The 23,015-nt window shown below is 41.7% G+C and overlaps 1 protein-coding gene across 1 annotated transcript in view; it reads right to left on the bottom strand.

The window, feature by feature from the left end:
- Window positions 1-6,184: 6,184 nt before the first annotated feature.
- SEPTIN14 (septin 14) overlaps window positions 6,185-23,015 on the bottom strand; it is a 21,154-nt gene continuing 4,323 nt past the window's right edge. The window contains exons 2-9 of the mRNA XM_007940795.1: window positions 20,221-20,341; window positions 19,330-19,525; window positions 16,958-17,144; window positions 15,101-15,262; window positions 13,175-13,271; window positions 10,613-10,781; window positions 7,362-7,494; window positions 6,185-6,364 (exon numbers count right to left, since the gene is read on the bottom strand). Coding sequence (XP_007938986.1) covers window positions 6,185-6,364; window positions 7,362-7,494; window positions 10,613-10,781; window positions 13,175-13,271; window positions 15,101-15,262; window positions 16,958-17,144; window positions 19,330-19,525; window positions 20,221-20,341 — 1,245 coding nt within the window. The remainder of the gene's footprint in view (window positions 6,365-7,361; window positions 7,495-10,612; window positions 10,782-13,174; window positions 13,272-15,100; window positions 15,263-16,957; window positions 17,145-19,329; window positions 19,526-20,220; window positions 20,342-23,015) is intronic.

Genomic DNA, 23,015 nt, shown 5'->3' with positions numbered 1-23,015 from the left:
TGAACTCCTTAGGAGGGGAGTGGGGAGGCCTGGGAGGGCTTCAGAGAAGTGGTTCCTGTTAAAAAAGGAAACGGCAGTTAGTTGCCAAGTGAACAAGGTGATGAGGGATGCTGGTACTCCAGGTACCAGCAACTATATGTGCACAGGTATGGAGGACCAGACCGTGTGGTGGGTTTGAGTCAAAATGGTGGCAGAGTTAGGAGATGAACATACACAGGCAGGCAAGGGCCAGAACACAAATTGCTGTGAATGCCAGGTGAGGGAAGGGGAGCCAGTGAGGTTTAAGAAACAAAATGACAGGATGAGATTTGCTTATTGGAATGATAACCCTGACTGCTGAGTGGAGAATAGATTGGAAAGTAATACTAGGCGTGTGCAGCCCAGTTATACAGGGGCCGCAGGCCTGCAGGATGTTCATGTGTCCATTTGTTGTTGTTGTTATGTGCCATCAAGTTGGACCCGACTCATAGCGACCCCTCCTTGGGTTTCCAAGGCAGTATCACAACGGAAGTAGATTGCCCCATCTTCATTCGGAGGAGTGGCTGGTGGGTTTGAACCACCAGCCTTCTGGTTAGCAGTCAAGTGCTTTAGGCACTATGCTACCAGAGCTCCCAAATGTGTCCATTTAGTTAAGAAGTATTTAGTTAAGAAGTATTGCGTGTTCCAGGAACTAGAGATAGTGGGAAAAGAAAACAAATAAAAATCCCTGACCTAGTGGAGCATTCATTCCAGAGAGAGAAGCAAACAAGTGCAACACAGAGCATGAGTCCGTCAGGATGTGCTAGGCTGGGCTGCAGTAAAAAGTAACCCAAAATCTCAGGGGCTTTAAAAACAAAAAGGGGGTGATTTTTCACTGACCCAACATGCCCATCCCAAGTAGCCCAGGGGCTCTGCTTACATAGCAGTTCAGGCTGCCAAGCAGCCACCATCTCAAACTGGTCATCATGCCAGAAAGACCTTTCTGGAGACTCTCACCTTCTACTGAGTGCTCTGGCCTTTAAGTGAAGCAGGACTTCTACTTCACACTCATTGGCCAGAAGTGGTCACGTGGCCTCATCCAGGAAGTGCAAAGACATCTTGCAGGAGAAAGGGAAGCGTGAGAGAAGTTTGGGAAATGGAATGGCAATGGCGATCTCCCCAGTATGTCCAAAGGTGATAAATGGAGAAAAATCAAGCTAGGAAGAAAGATAGGGAAGGCTAGAGGAAGACTGGCTGTGATTTGAAATAGAGTGGCCCAAGTAGCTTCCCTGAGGCACATGGAAACGGCCTTGAAAGGGTGCGGAGTGAGCATGTGGGTGTCCAGAGAGGCATGCCCAGAGAGGGGGCATGTTGGCTTACTTGCAGAGGGGACAGAAGCGATGGAGAGCTGTGGGCAGACATATTCAGGGGCAGCTGCTCTTGGCTTGGATCTTGATAATGTTTGGTAGTTGGCAGTAAGAAGGGGACTGATTTGATTTGGCAGAGGGTGGGAGGAAGAGGTCAAGGAGACGCTCAGTTTTCTGGCTTGAGAAAACCATCAGAGAGATGGGAACAACTAGACCAGCACTGTCCGAGGGACCATTCTGTGCCCATGGTTTTAATCTAAATCTGGGGACTGCTCTGATTGAAAAGCCAACAAGCCACATTTGGCTAGTCAGTCCTTGACGGTATTTAATTTTAATTAATTTAAGTGGCCTCATGTGGCTAGTGACTAGCATATGATGTGGCACAGAGTTAGAGACTTAAATAATGGAAGCAAATAGAAGAGGAAGTCTGGGAAAGATCATTATTCCAGCGGAAACGAGGGGACTGCAGAGCAGCATTTGGGAATTGTCACAGGGACAGATGTGGCCCCTTTGAGGCACCAGCAGGTGGCAGAGTTGGTTAGAGAACAAGGCAAATCCAGACCAGCATCAACTCCTGTAAGCAGATACAGCTGTGTCCGCATCTTGGATACTTTTCTGTGCGGCCCCTGCTCACTATATGCCAATCCCTCACCCCCAGACATAATCCCTGTCAGTGAGGGTGTATGCTTCCATTCCCTGCACTTTAGATATGTATCAGAAGCGTTAACTCAAAATGCACTGAATTGTTTTCTGTGTCTTCAGCCAGACACATTTGTGGGCTTATGCTTTCAGTCCCTTTCTGGGGCCTGGCTTTAATGGTCTTCGTAACAGTCATGGCATCATTACCTTTGGTGGAGAAATCCACCAATGTTTTTTCATAAGCAGCAGAAAATAAAATATGTAGAACCATCCAACCAGTAAAACTTGAGGTAACTCTTCTTTGTGGTGATTTCAATTTTTGTGACAACCACAACGTTCAGAGGTATACTTCTGGGATGATTTTTACACGCTTCTTGTTGTTGTTATGTGCCATCGAGTCGGACCTGACTCATACCGACCCCACCAAGGCAGTATCACTACAGAAGTTGGTTGCCCAACCTTCCTTCCGAGGAGTGGCTGGTGAGTTTGTACCACCAGCCTTCTGATTAGTAGTCAAGTGCCTTAGGCACTATGCTACCAGAGCTCCTTTTTACACTCTAGGATTGGAAAATTTTATTTTGTTTGATATGAAAAGGTAGAGAAAGAAGGGCTTTTAAAAAAATGGCCCAGCAGGAAATGCTAGCAGTGAGCAATCTGAAAAGGGAATTAAGAAAACAATTCCATTTACAATAGCATCTAAAAGAATAAAGTACCTAGGAATAAATTTAAACAGGAAGTAAAAGAGTTGTACCCTAAAAACTATAAAACACTGCCAAAAGGAATTAAAGAGGACTTAAATAAATGGAAAGACATCCTATACTCATGGATTGGGAGACTTAATATTGTTAAGATGTTAATGCTCCCGAAAGCAGTCTACAGATTGAATGCATTCCCTGTCAAAATTCCAATAGCCTTTTTTGTAAAAATGTAAAATCCAATCAGCAAATTCATATGGAATTTTAAGGGGCCCTTAGTTGCCAAAACAATCTAGCAAAAGAACAAACTTGGAGTATTCACTTCCAATTGCAAAATACACTATAAGTTTATAGTAGTCAAAACAGTGTAGTATATAGACCAATGGAATAGAATTAAAAGTCCAGAAATACACCCATACATCTCTAGTCAATTGATTTTCAACAAGGGTGCCAAGTCCATTCAATGGGGAGAAGAGCAGTCTCTCCAACAAATGGTGCTAGGATCTCCACATATAAAAGAATGAAGCTGCACTCATACCACAGATCATATGTGAAAATTACCTCAAAATGGATCAGTGATCTAAATACAAGAATTAAAACCACAAATCTCTTAGGAGAAAACAAAGATAAACCTTTGGGACCTAGTTTTTGACAATAGGTTCTTATCTACGGCACCAAAAGCACAAAAAGCAAGACAGGTAAATTTCATCAAAATTAAAAACTTTTGTGCATTAAAGACTTTATCAACCAAGTGAAGGACAGTCTACCGATTTGTAGAAAATATTTGAAAATCATATATCAGATAAGAGTTTTAATACCCAGGATGTATAAAGAACTCCTCTAACTCAATGAGGAAAAGATACAACAACACAATTAGAAAATGGGCAAAGAACCTGAGTAGACATTTCTCCAAAGAAGATACACAAATGCCCAATAAACACATGAAAAGATGCTTGAGATCATTTGTCGTTGTTAGGTGCCCTCAAGTCAGTTCTGACGCTATGTACAACAGAACGAAACACTGCAGTCCTGCGCCATCCACACTCATTAGGTTTTGACCTCATTTTTGAAGGCACCATGTCAATCCATTTCATTAAGAGTTGTCTTCTCTTTTGCTGACCCTCTGCTTTATCACACATGGTGTCCTTTTCCAGGGTCTGGTCCCTCCTGACAAATGTCCAAAGTATGTGAGACAAAGTCTCACCATCCATGCTTCTAAGGAGCGTTTCAGCTGTACTTCTTCCAAGACATATTTGTTTATTCTTCTCACAGAAAAACAAAAGCAAACTCACTGTAGTCAAGTCTGATCCAACTCATAGCGACCCTTCCTTGGGTTTCCCAGGCAGTATCACTATGGAAGTAGATTGCCCAACCTTCCTTCTGAGGAGTGACTGGTGGGTTTGAACTGTCAGCCTTCTGGTTAGCAGTCAAGTGCCTTAGGCACGATGCTATCGGAGCTCCTTCATACCCCCTAGGATGGCCATTATCAGAAAAATGGAAAATAAGAAGTATAGTGAGGATATGGACAAATTGAAACCCTTGTACACTTCTTGTGGGTATGTAAAATGGTTCAGCCACTGTGGAAAACAATTTTGGTAGATCCTCAAAATGTTAAACATGGAAGTAACATACGACCCAGCAATGGCCCTCCCAGGTGTATACCCAAAAGACTTGAAAGCAGAGACTTGAACAGATATTTGTACACCAACGTTTATTGCAGTGGTATTCACTGGCCAAAGGTGAAAACAATTCAAATGTCGACCAACAAATGAATGGATAACCAAAATGTGGTCTGTGTACAATGGACTATTATGCAGCCATAAGGAGAAATGAACTCTGAACACATGCTTTGACACGGGTGAGGGTGAGAACATTATGCTGAGTAAAACAAGTCAGACGCAAAAGATCAAATATTTCATGATCCCAGTTATTTGAAATATCTCGAATAGGCAAATGCATAAGAAAAAGTTTCTGAGTGTTCCCCAGGGAGTGTGGGAGGGGGAATGGGGAGTTGTTGCTTATGGGGTGCAGAGTTTCTGTGTGGGGTGATGAAAACCCTTCGGAAATGGACAGTGCTGAGTGAAGGCATATAGTACAGCCATCTGCGCTGCACACTTAACAGTTAATGGAAAGCATGGGATAGTGTATGTTTAACCGCACTAAAACTAAAACTATGTACATTAGCACATCAAATACATATAAAAAGGAAATGGAACACGATCGAGTGGGTTTTTGAAAGTTAAGGTTTAGCGTAGCGCATCAACGCAATTTACTACATGAATACGATAAAGGAGAAAAATCTCATGATCATCTCAATAGCTTCAAAAAAGTAACAAAATTCAATATTCATTCATGTTTTTTAAAAAATCTCAATAAATTAGGATTACAAGCAGATAAAAGGACTCTACAAAAAGTCTACATGAAAGCATAGTATAAAAAGCATGGAACCTTCATTATAATAAAAATGATAAAAAAAATCACTGTAAGTAGAATTTGATATGGAAAATGAGTCTAATAACCAGCTTGTATAAGGTGATATGAGTGCCTCACAAAGCCCGTTTTCTATTTAGATATGAAATGAAGCAGTTACTGTGCACTGGAGCCGCAGGCAGGAGTTTCCCAGCGACTAGAATTCCTTGCCTTCAAGCTGATTCTGACTCAGAGTGACACTACAGGGCGAAGCAGAGGCATATCTAAGGTATGGCAGGTATGGCCCATGCCCTGGATGCCACCTGAGGGGACCACCAATGAGCAGCTTCCATTCACCATCGCAGTTTCTATCACCAGCTGCAAGAGATTGTTCAGCAAGTTAAGTCACTGCCATGGGTGCAATTTTCTGGAGATACACCTCTCTCTAGAGGACAGAGCAGAACTGCCTGCCCCTTATGGTTTCCAAGGCTGTAACCTTTATGGAAACTGACTGCCAAATCTTTCTCCGACAGAGTGACCGGTGGGTTCAAAGCACTGACCTTTTGGTTAGCAGCCCAGCACCTAGCCAGTCCCCCCAGGGCTTCCCATCTAACCGAACCTTTTACACTGTGGAGTCCCTGCAAAGGATGAATGCACTCCAGTGCTATGAAAAAGCTTGATGGTTCCTGTCTGCCCAGAGGGCCTCAGAAGAAAGGCCTGGCAATCTGCTTCTGAGAAGTCAGCCATTGACAGCCCCAGGGAACACAGTTCTCCTGGGACACAAAGTCTATTCAGCACCAACTGGGGTTCTTTTTTGTTTTGTTTTGTTGTTAATGTATTTCTCTAAGTTTATTTATTTATTCGTTTTGGCAATATTTATTGAGTGCCAACTTGGTACTAGTTTTTAAGCGCTGAGATAGAATAGTGAACGAGATGCACCAGGTGCCTGCCCTCAAGGCAATCACATTCCTGTTAGGGGAGAGGCATCCTATGCAAACAGCCTCTTAAAAAGCGTAAGAATTTGGTGCAGAGTTAAATCTGTGGAGCTAATCTCCCAGGAAGTTGGGACCAGAGTGATGGGCTCTGAACCAGACCGGATGAGAGGAGAGGCTTCCGTTACTTCTTCCTCTCTTTGTCCTTCTTCACGTTGCTGCAAGTCTGGGTCTGCAGTGACTCAGAGGCTGCTCTCATTTTATAAAATTCTATTATTTCTTCATCCAGTTTTCTTCTCTCTTCTTCAAGCTTCAGTGTCTCCTCTTGTTGGACTCTTTTAAGATGCTCAAATTTGTCCTGCAGCTAGGATTCAAACACAGGCAGTCCCCGAGTTATGAACATCTGATTTACATAAAACCTATAGGTATGAACTAACCCCCAGAAAGCCAGTTACATTAAAAATTGAAGGTACATTCAAGAGTTCATAATAACTGGGTGCTTACTTTATGATGCACATCAAAACATTATTGTTACTATATTATTATGTTAAAGATGTTTTAGTATATCTAGAAATGAACCATAGTTAACTGTTACAAATTCAACTTAAAGACAGATTTAGGAATGGAATGTGTCTGTAATTTGGGGCTGCTTTTACGCGATTGTGATTAATGGCACAGCATGGTATCACATTCCTAGGATTATCCTAGTTGTTTTTATCAGTTACCAAGCACACTCACTCGAGGGCGATGGCATATAACAATAACAAAAACAACAAGCACACGCAAGTCATCACAGTAGAGCCTCGTTTTAGCAACCATCTAAAAAATTCATGTGCAATGCAGACACAGAATTTCTTTAGTGATTTAATTTAACTTTTTTGATTCAAAAATGCTTGAATCAAATCAATAAAACCTACAAGGAGGCACAAAACACCATATTAAAAACATCTGGTTTTCCCTGTTGTTGTTGTTGTTATGTGCCATCTAGTCGTCTCTGACTCATAGTGACCCCTCCTTGGGTTTCTGAGGCAGTATCTCTAAGGAAGTAGATTGCCCAGCCTTCCTTCTGGTTAGCAGTCAGGTGCCTTAGGCACTAGCTACCTGAGCTCCTACCCAATTGAATTGTTGTTGTTGTTGTTGTTATGTGCCGTCGAGTCGACCCCGACTCATAGCGACCCCTCCTTGGGTTTCCGAGGCAGTATCACTACGGAAGTAGGATTGCCCAACCTTCCTTCCGAGGAGTGGCTGGTGGGTTTGAACCGCCAGCCTTCTGGTGAGCAGTCAAGTGCCTTAGGCACTATGCTACAATTGAATAGGACACCAAAAGTTGTATGCAAATTACATCAAGCAGAAGGACTTGCCTCCTTTTCAGCTTCTTTAAATGTGGCTTCTTTCTCCTTTATCCGCTGCATAAATCTCTGTTTCAGTTGTTCTTCTTCCCTCTGACACTGCTCGTGGAACTCTTGTCGTTTGGCTTCATAGATCTCTTGAAAACTAAAAAGACATTTTTAATACTGTCATATTAAAATGCTAATAAACCAAACCAAAATCAAACTCGTTACCATAGAATCGATTCTGACTCACAGCACCTCTAGAGGACAGAGTACAACCATCTCCATAGAGTTTCCAAGCTGTCAGTCTTTACGAAAGCTGACTACTTTGTCTTTCTCCCACAGAATGGCTGGTGGGTTCAAACCACCTCATGGGTTCAAAGCACCAACCTTTTGGTTAGCAGCCAAGTGCTGGACCGCTGCACCACCAGGCTCCTTAAAATGCTAATAAGCATGCACAAATACATATCTATCGTATATTAAAAACCATTGCTATCGAGTCGATTTCCACTCATAGGGACCCTCATTGTGTTTCCAAGGCAGTAAATCTTTACGCAAGTAGATTGCCCTGTCTTCCTTCCGGGGAGCAGCTGGTGGGTTTAAACCCTCAACCTTCCGGTTAGCAGTCAAAGCCTTAGGCACTGTACTACCAGAGCTCCTTATAGTGTATATTAGGTCTTATATAAAAACACTTACCAATATTTTCTCATGTGTAGCAACAAAACATACGGAAGTTCTATATCGTAAGATGTAAATAAGGTGCTATATTTAAAATAAGGAGCTCTAGTGGTATAGTGGGTAAGGCATTTGGCTGCTAATCAGCAGGTTGGTGGTTCAAACCCACCAGCTGCTCCATGGGAGGAAGGTGAGGCAATCTACTTCCATAAAGATTTATAGTCTTGGAAAGCCAACGGGAGTCACTATGAGTCAGAATCATCTTGATGGCAGTGGGTTTATATTTAAACTCATAGCATATATGTTGTTGTAGTTAGGTGCTGTTGAGTTGGTTTTGAATCATAGTGGCCCAATGTGACAAAGTAGAACTACCCCATGGGGTTTTCTAGGCTGTAATCTTTACAGAAGCTGATCACAAGGTCTTTTTCCCAAGATGTAATTGGTTGGGTTTGAACCTCCAACCTTTCAGTTAACAATCAAGCACTTAACCATTGTGCCACAGGGCTCCCCAATAGTATAAATGGGGACAGTGGGGGTTCACTGGTAGAATTTGTAGCTTCCAAGTGAGAGACCCAGCTTTGATGCCCAGCCAGTATACTTCCTCGGCAGCCACCACCTGTCAGTGGAGGCCACTACCTGTCAGTGGAAGCCACCACCTGTCCATGGAGGTGTGTGTGTTGTGATGACGTGAACAGGTTTCAACAGAGCTTTCAGACTAACGGAGGAGGGAGAAAGGTCTGGGTTCTGCTTCCAGAAATCAGCTAGCGAAAACTTTATAGGTCACAATGCTCAACCCACAACTGATGATGAAAACGATGTAGGACCAGCATTATTCTGTTCAGTGGTCCACAGGGTCAGCATGACAGTTAGCTACACCAAGAATCATCTACTGCATTATACATAATAATAAAAGTATATTACTACTATTTCTATATATACACAGTATATATACAGAATATTAGAATTTTGAAACACTGAGTCTTTTGCATATAAATATAAAAATAAAATAATCTTTCTCCAGGATACACATTTCAGCTTAGAGAGAAATCAATGATCCCGGTCATTATGTTAAGGAGCCCTAGTGGTGCAATGGTTAAGTGCTTGGCTGCTAACCAAAGGTTGGTTTGTTCTGCAGGAGGAAACTGTGGTAGTCTGCTTCCAGTAAAGATGTATAGCCTTGGAAACCCTATGGGGCAGTTCTGCCGGGTCCTAGTAGGGTCGCTATGAGTTAGAATCAACTGAACAGCGATGGATCTGTGTGGTCAAATGAGACCCTTATGTGGCCTTTTGCTCTGGTTCTTTGGAAAAACAGCTCGAGAGGTTTTTACCCATAAGCTCTGAGGCGTTACCTTTGCCCTAAATTTTCTACACCAGAGGGTTTGTTACATTTGTCTAGGTTGATTGATATTTCCTGGGTAAGCTGTAAATAACTTGGTTTTGATACTTTTTGTCTGGTCCTGGTTTGTAGCCTGCTCATGGTTGGTATTGCACTTTGCAGGGATTGGTCAATATACTATGCAAATGAGGTAACAAACAAAAACCCACTACCATCCAATCAATTCTGACTCATAATGACCCCCATTGGCTGTCCAAGGTGGTAAATCTTTAGGGAAGTAGATTGCCCTACTTTTCTTCCTCAGAGCAGCTGGTGGGTGTAAGCCACCAACCTTCAGGTTAGTAGTCAAACCCCTCAGGCACTGCACCACCAGAGCTCCATATGCAAATGAGGTAACTATAGCCTATGTGCATATGAAGCGTCTGTGGCCTACTGAGAGGGGATTGGTCAGTTTGTGCCCTCTCTCTGGGAGGGGCTATGCCTTGAAAATACAAGGAATTGTGTATATAAGCAGCTAATCCCCACAGAAGCTTTTGAGACGGAAAGAAGCAGGAAGAGAAGCAACAAGAAGTACAAGGAAAAGTAAAGAGACAGAGGAGAGGATATTCCTTAAAAGATCTGTAACAATTTCCTGAAAGGCTGTAACACTGAAGACAGAGACACTGAAGGCAGTGACAGACAGCAGGGCCAACAGGGAGGGCCAACAGGGACCTATGGTAACCTATCCTAAGGGGGCCAATAGGAGCCTGTCCTCAGGGAGCTGAGCAGAAGCCTCCACTGAAGAAGGAAGACTTTGCCCATATGGTTCCTGATCGTGATCCTGAGTTGTCCCTGTTACTTCCTTAATAAACCACTTAACTGTAAGTACAGTCTGTGAGTTCTGCCTGGCCGTTGCAATGGATTACTGAACCCAGAAGAGAAGTGGAGAATGCCGTGGGAGGGACAGCTGGTGTCAGGTTGACAAGTGGAGCTATGTCTGACCTCCATCTCATGGTAATCAGCTTTGGGCTGATCCTGGTCATTATTCCCTCTGAGGTTAGACAGGTTCTGATGCTACCATTACTACTATTAGTCCCGTTTTATAGTTTGGTTTTGGTTTGATCATCATTAACTATCTCCACTGAAGTTGCAAGAGGATTTAAAACATACTAAAACCCAGGATGGCCAGGATGTGAGAAGTACAGTGACTCTTGTTCCCAAATGATCCTCTCTCGGGGCCCCAGGAGTTTCCAGATGACCCATCTGGACATCCTCGTGAGGCCCTCCTCACCTGATAGGCTGGTTGTCTGGACCCACATCTGTAAAGCCCATCTTCCTCAGCCTGTAGCACCGATACTGCTCATAGTGCCTGGTGTGGGTCTGCTCTTTCAAGTCCTCCATGTTGGTACACAGGAGCATGTCCCGGAGCTTAACAAAGTCACAGTGACTTTCATTCTCCACTGGTCAGAGAAACAGAAAAGCAGCAACACTCAACGGTGAATTCCTGGCACTCAGTGAGAATGCATGAATGAAAAAACTCATGAGAGACACGTTTAAAATCATAAAACAGCTAAATGTCCAGTCTGACGAGTAGCTACAATTCTCTTACCATGCAGCTGTGGTTGTACTATGCATCCCCACTAGAGGCAGATTGATTTAAACCCCAAAACTCCATTGCTGCCAAGTCGATTCTAACTCAAAGAGACGCTAAAGGGCAGGGCAGAACTACCCCATACGTTGTAAGGGGTTTCCAAGGTTATGAATCTTTACAGAAGCAGGTCACCACATCTTTTTCCCGCTGGTAGTTCCAACTGCAGACCTTTTGGTTAGCAGGCAAGCACTTAACCAAGGCGGACACTTTGCCCCCAGGACTCCTTAGATTTATCCAAGGGCCAGGAAACGTGCTTTAAATTTATAAGCCAATGAAGAAGTTGTTGTTGTTTGTTGTTGTTATGTGCCGTCAAGTCAGACCCGACTCATAGCGACCCCTCCTTGGGTTTCCGAAGCAGTATCACTACGGAAGCAGATTGCCCAACCTTCCTTCTGGGGAGTGGCTGGTGGGTTTGAATTGCCAGCCTTCTGGTTAGCAGTCAAGTGCCTTAGCCACTATGCTACCAGAGCTCCAATGAAGAAGTAGGAAATAGCAAAATAATTCATTGTATTAGTATACGCTATAGGTTTTCATTAGTATTTTACAAAGTACCCTCAAGCTATTTCACAGAATGCTGACAAAGTCTGTAATAAAATCTCATTAAAGCAAGTTCTACAGATCAATGTCATCTACAAGGGTGGATGCTCTGCTTATTCATGCTATCCGTATAGCACCATCTATGAGACTGCACTGGGCAGTGTTCAGAACCAACCAGGAAATTCCCATGGCCCTCTCCTGGGGTTGCCATGTCCAGAAGACCCAGCACAGTATGTTTGGACCAGGTCATTTGGGTATGGTGCATAAAATGATGTTAAGTTTTAAATATGTTTCACAAATTTAGAATTTTCTAATATGTTAATTTTTAAAACAACAGCACTTAGAAATCAATGTAGGTAAAGAGAATTCATTCCCCAATAATTAGCATCACAAGAATATGAACCAGAGAGTAAATTATGGCCTATTAACAACAGTCCAACTCTTCATAATGCTGATAAATAATATAAATGTTAAGCATGAAACGTCAATTAAGCCAAGAACCAAATCCACTGCCATAGAATCGATTCCAACTCATAGCAACCCTAGAGGACAGAGTACAACTGCCCCATAGGGTTTCCAAGGCTGTCGATCTTTACAGAAGAAGACTGGTCCCATTTCTCCCATGGAATGACTGATAAGTTCCAATTGTCAACCTTTTGGTTAGCATCTGAGCATTTTAACCAGTGCACCATAAAAGCACCTTCAATTATCCTGAATCAAAAGTAAATCATATATCTTTGTTGTAGAAATAGTTGGTCATTCTTTTTTCTCATGATCAGTTAAAACATATTTTATAACTTAGGTAGTAATCAGTGCATGTACCTGACCAATGTACCTGGCACTTAAGCCCGGCTGCCACCTGTCAGTGGAGGCACGTGTGTTTCTCTGATGCTGAGCAGTGCTGCCAGTCTTCAGCAGACCAGGAAGAAAGGCCTGGTGACCAACCAAAAAACCAACCAGTGCAGACCGTACAGGTCCTGTCACGCATGGGGTAACCACAAATTGGGGGCTGACTCGAGGGCTTCTGACAACATGTTTAAGTAGGTTTAACCTTTATGTGGCAGTTTTGTTCAAAGTTCACACAGAGAGAGATCATTTGTGTCTGGCACATTTAGGTAAACCAGGAGGCTCTGCCTGGCTTCTGTGGATCTTGACCTCAAGTATCCAGCAAACTCCTGTGAGAATGAATCCTAGTCAAAGTAAAGTTTAGCTCAAATGAAAACCAAATCTGTGTTCATCAGCAGTAGCTGTTAGGTTTCAGCTGTTGTTGCTGTCATTAGGTGCCGTGGTGCCAGCCTCTGACTCGTGACGACACCACACACAATGGAACAAAACTGCTGTTCAGTTGAGGACTGGACTGTTGTGATCTGTGGGGTTTCGGTTGGTTGATTTCAAGGAGATCATCTGGTCCGTCTTCCTGCTCTGTCTTAGTCTGGAAGCTCTGCTGAAGCCTAACACCACACAGACTTCCACCTCCCCTGAAAGACGGGACACTGGCTGGGAATGTCCCCCATGGAAGGCAAGACAGCTACCACCGAACCAAGACCACCCCCAGTTTACTGCTTAGCAAGAGTGAAAGTTAAATGCCTTCTTTGAGAAGACAAGGTGACATCCATGGCATGTTGACCAGAAGCCTTCTCAAGCCTGCTCACTCTTCATATTTACCTTGTAAAACTCCCCACGGGTACTGCCGGCCTCTGACCATCCTTTTTCCAACTTTCACCTCCTCCATGCTCCCCACCACTGCCAAGGGGAAGTGTTCCTGGAAAGTAACAGAAGTATTAATCAGCTTGCCTCACACCATTACGCTTGCACTAACAGTTAGAAAGACTATCATCAATTCACTCAAACAGGAGCTCGCCCTGCCTCAGATTTTAAGACATAGTGGTCAGTATGAGCTAACTGACCTCTCCAGGCATAGACACAGGGCACACAGGCAACCGACAACTATCTACTGAACAGACCCCAAAGCAAGGCAGCCCGCCACGGGGAGTACAAAGAGGAAAGATTTTCCACACACAAAAAATCTGTACACGAATGTTTGGAGCGCCTTTATCTGTAAAGGCCCCAAACCAGAAGAAACAACCCCGATGTCCTTCAACAAGTGCAAGGTTAAACAGACCATTGGTTTTCCATTCAACAATTTATACACATTTTGATTTGTGACATTGATTTCAGTCCCCACATTGTAATAGCACTCTTCCTACCTCCTCCCTCGGTCTACTGTTCCTATTTGTCCTTTTTTTTTTTTTTTTTTCCTTGAACTGGGAAAATCTGTTTCAAAATCCATTTGTTCTTCTTTCCTGTCCCTTCCTGCCTTCTGTGATTTATCCCTGGGCAATTCATTTAATCCCTGGGTGGTGTATCCATTTTGTGGAATATTCAAAAAAAAAAAAAAAAAAAGCCCACTGCTGTGGAGTCGGATCTGACTCATGGCAACCCCTCCTTGGGTTTCCGAGGCGGTATCACTACGGAAGTAGATTGCCCAACCTTCCTTACGAGGAGTGGTTAGCAGTCAGATGCCTTAGGCACCACGCCACCAGAGCTCCTTCATGGAATACGACTCAGCAATAAAAAGATGCCAACAATCATTACACGTACCCACTGGATGAGTCTGCAGTGCAACCTGCTGAGTGAAAAGGGCAACCCTGTGACAAAGTTATGGAAATGGAGAATGAAGTAGTGGTTGCTAGGGGTTCAGGAGGCGGAGGGGGAGGTAGGAAGTACAGCATGAGCGGTCCTGTGGTGACAGAAATGTTCTGTATCTTGACTGTATCAGTGTCAACCTCCTGATATTATGTGATGTTATATATTGAAATTTACAGTAGTTTTGTAAGACATTACTACAGGGAGACACTGGGTCAGAACGTAGGTCGCTCTCTATTATTTTTACAACTGCATGTGAGTCTGCAATTGTCTCAAGATTAAAAGATGAGTTTTTTAAAATGTCACTTGAACACTTAGTATGTACAAGAATTACAGTTCCAACTGAGACACTGGGTAAGAGGGAGCCAGCTTGAATCCCCAGCTAGAAAGATCTTAACTAAAAGGATTTTAGGATGCTAATGTCTTCCACAGGAACTCTGGTAGCATAGTGCCTAAGGCACTTGACTGCTAACCAGAAGGCTGGCGGTTCAAACCCGCCAGCCACTCCTCGGAAGGAAGGTTGGGCAATCTACTTCCGCAGTGATACTGCCTCGAAAACCCAAGGAGGGGTTGCTATGAGTCGGGTCTGACTCGACGGCACACAACAACAACGGGAGCCTGTCAAGTCTCCCATTTTTAAAGTAAAAGAATAAAAACACATATTTCTAAAGCAGTTAAAAGCAAAGTCCCACTTAAAGTGTATTCAAAGCTCATTAATGTGCCATTTGATTTGCAGAACAGGAGGGAAGAAAAAAAGATACTTTTCAGAAGCAATTCTCAGCAGACATTTTTCAAAATCAAGGACATAAAACATTTTCCCACACTGGACTTTGAAAAAACATTAGCCTGTTTATAGTCTGCTCATCAGAAACTGTTACTTATAAACTGTATTTCTGTTTGCACACGAGACTGGATCCCTGTTGGACAGAACATACAGGTATTTACATTCATTGAGGAGTTCATCTGAGCAATGGTTTCATCATCGACGGGGCACTGGTAGATCTGGATGCTGTTTTCAGCCAACTCATTCATTATCTTCGCCTTAAACTTCTGCAAATCATTTTTCGAAATTGTATCTGCTTTGGCAATCAGTGGTACAATATTCACCTATTAAGAAAGAAGACAGACACAATCTCATCCTTGAGAATTTGCTGTTAATCGATAGCTCTTGCAGTCAAAGCCTTACCATCTCTGACAATAAGGTTTCGTAACCCTATGGGGGCAGATTCCAGCCTCACATAAATGTTTGGGGCTTTATTTCTGAAAAAGGTGGGACAAGATATCCTCCAATGATGGTAAGACATTAACACATAAGAATCGGAAAATTTCCATGCAAACACCTCCTAGTCATTAATCATTTTAAAAGAAACAACAGCAACAACAACAACAAACCTGAATTAATTTCGGATAACCAGTTGCCATGGAAAAGAGCTCTGGTGGCACAATGCCTAAGCCATTTGACTGCTAACCAGAAGGTTGGTGGTTCAAACCCACCAGCCACTCTGTGGAAGGAAAATGAAGCAATCTGCTTTTGTAAAGATTTACCACCTTAGAAACCCAATGGGGGTCGCTATGAGTCAGAATCAACTCGATGGCAGTGAGTTTGGTGTTTGTTTTGGAGTTGCCATGGAGTCATCTTCAACTGATGGCACCCCCATGGGTGTCAGAGTAGAGCTGGGCTCCAGAGGGTTCTTAGTGGCTGATTTTTCAGAAGTAGACCCCAAGGCCTTTCTTCTAAGATGTCTCTGGGTGGACTTGAATTCCCAACCTTTTGGTTAGCATGTTAACCATTTTGCATCACCAGGGAGATAGCCCAAGTTCACATATGTAACATATGTACAGGCACCCCTCAGAAGTCCAGACCACCACAATAAAGTGATATCACAATAAAGTGACTCACACAGATTTTGGTTTCCCAGTGCACAAAAAGTTATGTTTACCCTATATTGGTGGTAGAGTAATGCATTTGGATGCAAACCAGAAGGTCAGTGGTTCAAACCGACCAGCTGCTCCATAGGATGAAGATGAAGAAATCGACTTCTGTAAATATTTACAGGCTTGGAAACTCAATGGGGGTTGCTATGAGTTGAATTGACTCAATGACAATGGATTAGGTTTCTTTTTTTTTTTCATAGTCATGATGAAAAAGTTTGAAATATTGTGAGAATGACCAAAATATGACACAAAGACACAAAGAGAGCACATGCTGCTGGAGAAATGTCACCCTGAGACTTGCTCAGTACAGGGTTGCCACAAAGCTTCAATCTGTAAAAATCGTAGCATCTGTGAAGAGCAATAAAGCAAGTGCTATAAAATGAAATATCCCTGTATGAACACACACATATTGATATATATATGTTTTGATTAAAAAAATCCAGAAATTCAAAAACAGGGTTTCTTATTAAAATGAACACACATTTTTTAAAATTATTACTGAATATTTGATCTTAACTGTATCCTTTTACATAGTATTACATATAGTGAATTCAATTTCAAAAATATGGGCAAATAACTATTATCTGAGACACCATTTAATCACAGGAGAAAATGAATTAAAATTTTGTTAATGTTTTTTTACATAAATCTCATTTTCCAAACAGATATCATTTTAAATTAAATTTCTCTGGAAAATAAGCTAAAGTTGAAATGTATCAAAATGCATTAAAGATGAACAGAAAAAAATAACAATATATGCACGCATTAAAAAATAACAGATACTTGCAATGAAAAGATCTTCTAGATATATTATTGTCTCAAAATAAATATTGAATCTTTAAAGGGTAATGGATTTACAAAACATACCTTACTGTCAATCTTCTTCATGGTTAACAGATCCAGTGACTTTAAAGAATGTCCAGTCGGTGAAATGAAGTAGAGGCACACATGGATACGAGAGTCATGGTAATTAAAATAAGAACGTTTAATCTTCAGTTCTTCTTGGAGATAGGCCTCAAACTGGGCATCTATGTAGTCAACTATTGGTTTGTAACTGAAAAAGATGATTATTTGCATATTTAGCATAACACATTAATCAAATCTGAAGCCTGTATTTTCATCATGTAATTACCACTTAATATCTATGCTAAACATTTTTCCATAGTTGTAAAATACAATGTATATAATATTTGCATACAAATAGTAACCCAAAATCAACCATGAGACCTCTGTGATTTACATTGTGTATGTTGTTGTTAGCTGCCATTGAATTGACTTTGACTCATGATGACACCATGTATGATAGAACTAAACGTCACATGGTTCTTTGCCATCTTCATGATTATTGTGAAATTTGAGTCCATTGTTGCCGCCATTGTGTTGATCCACAACAGGGTTTCCCTTGTTCTTCTTGAGCCTCTATTTTACCAAATATGTTCTTTTCTAGAGATTGGTCTTTCCTGATGACGGGTCCAAAGTCAGCAAGCTGAAGTCTCTCCATCCTCACTTTTAAGAAGCATTCCCATTGTGTTTCTTCTAAGACTGATGTGTTAGCTCTTCTGGCAGGTCACAATATAGCCAGTATTCTTCGCCAACATCACGATTCAAATCCGTTTCTTCTGTCTTCCTTTTTCACTGGCCAGCTCTCAATCAGCAGCAAATGAAGGTCCTGGAGGCTTTACTCCTTCAGGTCATCAAAGTTGAGTCTACTTCGAGAAGAAGCAGCTCTTTCTCGGTCGTATGCTGAGTGCCTTCCAACCTAAGGGGCTTATCTACTAACACTATATTGGACAATGTCCTGTTGTGATTTGTAACATTTTCATTGGCTGAGTTTTGGAAGTAGATCACCTTCTTCCTAGAAGCGCCATTGAAACTTGTATACCATGGGTGACCCTGCTGGTATTTTAAATACCAATTGCATAACTTCCATCAATACACAAGCCACCACTGCCATATGAAAAAGTGCCCTATGACTGACAAATTGTGGTCATGCTCTGTAAATATTTCAAATCTTCTCTATGCCTTTTGAATCTCTGTTGTACATGGGGTCACTATGGGTTGGAACCAACTCAACAACAGCTAAGAACAACAACATCCTCACCTTTTTCCTTGCTTTCCTAATAAGCAGATGAATAACATAATTTGAGAAATTAGTTTATCACAATGATATCTACAAATATTCCTGCGTTCATGAGAAGGCTGGTGGTTCAAACCCACCAGCCACTCCTTGGAAGGAAGGTTGGACAATCTACTTCCATAGTGATACTGCCTCGGAAACCCAAGGAGACGTCGCTATGAGTTGGGTCCAACTGGACGGCACATAACAACAACTGTTAATTTGAAGAGTCATCTCTATCCTCAGTTAAGACCAATGTCTCCAATTCACCCCCTTGCTCTCCTGTTCTTTGGGAAATATATTATTGATTATAAATTAAATATCTTTTACCAGCAACCTTTCCCTCTCGCCACAATTCAACTCTTCATCATTTAAACTCGTTATATCTCTTCTGAAGAGCTCTGGTTCCATAGTGGTTAATGCATTTGTCTGCTAACCAAAAGGTTGGCAACTGGAACCCACCAGCCACTCAGCAGGAGAAAGATAAGGCAGTCTGCTTCTGTAAAGATTTACAACCTTGGAAACCCTCTGGGGCAGTTCTAATCTGTCCTCTAGGGGCACTCTCAGTTGGAATCAAGTCCAAGGCAGTGGGTATGGTTTGAGCTTTGCTTCCATAAAGATTTACAGCCTTGGAAACTCTTTGGAGCAGTTCTACTATGCCCTCTAGGGGCATTCTGAGTCGGAATAGACTTGATGGGAGTGAGTGTATGTCTCTTTCATCTTGAAACAGAATCCTCCTACTCTCTTGTTGCTTCCTTCACAAGTGCAATTACCATGTTCTGAACCATGTATTGGGAACAACCTCAATAAAAGTCCTCATCATAGCAGGGAGGATCTATGGGAACAACCTCAATAAAAGTCCCCGTCATAGCAGGGGGGAACTATGGGAACAACCTGAAATATAAACAGAAAGCACATTAACAAACTTGCTATAGTTAATTCTTCAACATTTTGTAAGTCTACCAGACAGCTGGATACCAAAGTGTCAGTCTCGTAATCAGAAGAGAATATTACGCAAGAAAAACAGAATACTAGGAGATAATTACAACTAAGTCCATGAATAAAGAAGGCAACTTCTCTGAAATAGCAAAAGCTTATTTAGTTAAAATAAGAAAATACTAACCTGGCTTCTTTGTTTATTTGATCACCATATCCCACTGTTTTCACGACAGTTAATTTCAACTGAACATTAGTTTCCTGGAGCTCATAGGTGTGAATTTTAAGTCCAACATGTGAGTAAAAATGCGAGGATTTTTGTTCTTTAAAATTAGTATTAAACAATGTGTCTATCAGTGTTGATTTTCCAATTCCAGTTTCCCCTGTAATAGACACATCATCATAAAGACATTTGTTGGCTGAGAAGAAACAACTGTCTGAACTCTTAAACTGATTTAAAGGGTCCCAAATACTTCTAACATCAGGGTGTCCTTAAAAGTACCCATGCCTAGATTGGCTCCCTCCGTCATTAGCATAATGTAGAATGGGAAAAAATATATACAGGCATATACCTCAGAAATACCCTGGGTTCAGTTCCATACCCACAATACAGTGAGTATTGCATTCAAACAAGTCACATAAAATTTTTGGTTTTCTGGTGCAGATGAAGGTTTTGTTGACACCATACTGTAGTCTATGAAGTATGCAATAACAGGATGAAAAAGTCTGAAATATTGTGAGAATGACCAAAATGTGACAGAGAGACACAGAGTGAGCACATGCTATTGGAAAAATAACACCAACAGACTCATTCGACGCAGGGCTGCCACAAACCTTCCATTTGTGAAAAGTGCACTGTCTGTGAAGCACAATAAAGCGAGGTATGCCTGCATATAAACTATGTCAAAATTTTGAAGAGCAGTGAAGAAGAAACTGTTTAAGGAATATGGCTAAGAAGGTCGAAACAGACATACAGACACAGTCTCAAATGGATAGCACCATTACTGTGTTGCTTAAGACCCGGTGAAAAGGACGTTGGGGCAGATGAAACAGTAATCCAGATGAGGCTGGCACTTACCCACACAGAGAATATTAAAAGTGAATCCTTGTTGAATAGATCTGTTCACCAACTGATGGGGCAAACATTCAAAGCCAAAATGGTCAAGCAGAGGTAAGCAACGGATATTTTCTTCTTTGGGCTGAAAGAAAAGACAATAAACTGTTTTTAATTAGAATAGGGAATGAACATATTTGAACAGACAATGATTTACCAAACTAATCAAAAGTTGATTATTATTTGATTATCATACCACAGACAAGAAGCAAATGGATTAAGGAAACTGGTGAGAAAGAAGTCTTCCATCTTGAAACAGAATCCTCACAGACCTCACAGAGACATTTCTTACTCTCTTCATACATGCAAATCCAATCACACCCATAGCTTTGGCTATTATATTATAGACAAAGTCATCGATTTCTGATCATACCCAGAGATTATGTTTCTAAATTTAAAAAGAAATAGGGAATTAAGGAAGCACAAGCAAGTTCCAGTGTGGTGATGGTGGCATCAGGCACCGTAGAGTCAGTTCTGACTGACGGGACCCCGTGTGTAGTGGAAACGCTGCTTGGTCCTGCACCATCCTCACAACCATTGCTACGTTGGAGCCCATTGTTGCAGCTACTGTTTCAGTCCATCTTGTGGCCCTTCCTCTTTTTTGCTGACCCATTGCTTTACCAAGGATGATATCCTTCCCCAAAATTAGTCCTTCCTTAGAGTATGTCCAAAGTAAGTGAGATGAAGTCTCACCATTCTCCCCTCTAAGGAGCATTCTGGCTGTACTGCTTCCAAGACAGATATATTCATTTTTCTGGAAGTCTATAGTATATTCAGTATTCTTTGGCAACACCATAATTCAAAGGCATCAGTTCTTCTTTGGTCTTCCTAATTCATTGTCCAGCTTTCACACACATATGAAGTGTTGGAAAATACCAGGCTTGGGTCAGGCTCACTTTAGTCCTCAAGAGACTAATCCCTTTTTAACATTTTAAAGAAGTCTTGTGCTGCAGATTTTCCCAATGTAATAAATATGTTTGATTTTTTTTGCTTCTGTGGGTATTGACTGTGTATGCAAGTAAAAGAAAATTTATCACTCTAAAGTATTAAAGCAGGAGGTCTGGTAGCGTAGTGCCAAAGCACTTGACTGCTAACCTGAAGGCTGGTGGTTCAAACCCACCAGCCACTCCTCGGAAGGAAGGTTGGGCAATCTACTTCCGTAGACATACTACCTCGGAAACCGAAGGAGGAGTCACTATGAGTCGGGTTCGACTTGATGGCACATAACAACAACAAAGTATTAAATCATTTTTCCACAGTAAAAAAAAAAGAAAGAAATATTAAGGAAACACAGCATACGTTAATGTATGTGAGGAAACCAAAGTCAATTTCAGGCACATAAATGAATAAAAAACTTTGACTTCAAGTCTTTATATGCCCTCTAAGAACATGTATTAAGTCAAATTGTTAAAGGAATCTGCTGCAAATAACACCATCCTAGAAATTAGAAATGAATTAATATTAAAAAGTTGTTGTTGTCATTGTTAGGTAGCATTGAGTTGATTTCAACTCTTAGTGACCCCCTGTGACAGAGTAGAACAGCCCCATGGCATTTTCTGGGCTGTAATTTTCAGAGAAGTAACTTATCAGGTCTTTCTCCTGTGGAGCCAGTGTGTGGGTTTGAACCAATAATGTTTCAGTTAGCGGCCAAGCATTTTACCATTGCATCTCCAGGGCTCATCTAGAAAAAGTTAGCAATTTTTTTAAAAAATATTTGTGAAAGCTGGGCAATGAATAAGGAAGACTGAAGAATAATTGATGCCTTTGGATTATGGTGTTGGCAAAGAATATTGAATATACTATGGACTGCCCCAAAAATGAACAACTCTGTCTTAGAAGAAGTACAGCCAGAATGCTCCTTAGATTTCATCTGACATACTTTGGACATATTCTCAGGAGGGGCCAGTCCCAGGAGAAGGACATCGTGCTTGGTGAAGTAGAGAGAGAGTGAAAAATGGGGAAGATCCTCAACAAAGTGGATTGACACAGTGACTGCAACGGTGGGGTCAAGTGTAACAATGACTATGAGGATGGGGCAGGAGCAAGCAGTGTTCTGTTGTACAAAGGTGGGAAAAGCAGTTTAAAGGAGGCTTAACAACCTGTGTTCATCATTCACAGAAGTCTCCTCAAACAACTAGAAAACTCCACAAAAGCTTTTTTATTTTTTACAGAAAAAATGTTTACTATCACGTTCTATTTAGCATCCAAACATAAGACTACATGAAATAGAATATCCAAATAAATGATGACATATTTATTCACATAGTGGAGTATTATTAAGTCATTAGATACTTTTGGTGAACACCTTAATAAATTGGAAAATAGTTATATTAAATATTAAGGTCGAGTTAGGGACTGTGTGCTTTGGGCAGTAAGGAATCCCCCATATAAAGAGAAAGATTTAAATCAGGGTGCCAAGGAAGGGAAGATTGGGAAGATAAGAACCCCAACAGCAGAGAGATTTGAATATGAGACTGAGGGATATAGGTTTTATCTAAATGGTCGAAGGACTGACTGGAGTCTTTGAGCCAGGAAACAGTGGAAGAGAGAAGTGTTTCAGAAGATGAATATGGCATTGGAATGAAAAATGGCCTGGAGTAAGAACCAGAGTCAGAAGAGGAACTGTGGAACCACTGCCCTCAAAAAACAAGTAGCAGCACAGTTACAAGGGATTCGGTTGTTGTTGTTGTTGTTATGTGCCGTCGAGTCAAACCCGACTCATAGCGACCCCTCCTTGGGCTTCCGAGGCAGTATCACTA

The sequence above is a fragment of the Orycteropus afer genome, unplaced genomic scaffold, assembly GCF_000298275.1.
Source record: "Orycteropus afer afer isolate SDZICR_OR568_19922 unplaced genomic scaffold, OryAfe1.0 scaffold00006, whole genome shotgun sequence".
Taxonomy (NCBI): domain Eukaryota; kingdom Metazoa; phylum Chordata; class Mammalia; order Tubulidentata; family Orycteropodidae; genus Orycteropus; species Orycteropus afer.
The sequence above is the reverse complement of the archived record's forward strand: the minus strand, read 5'-3'. Positions and strand labels throughout refer to the sequence as shown.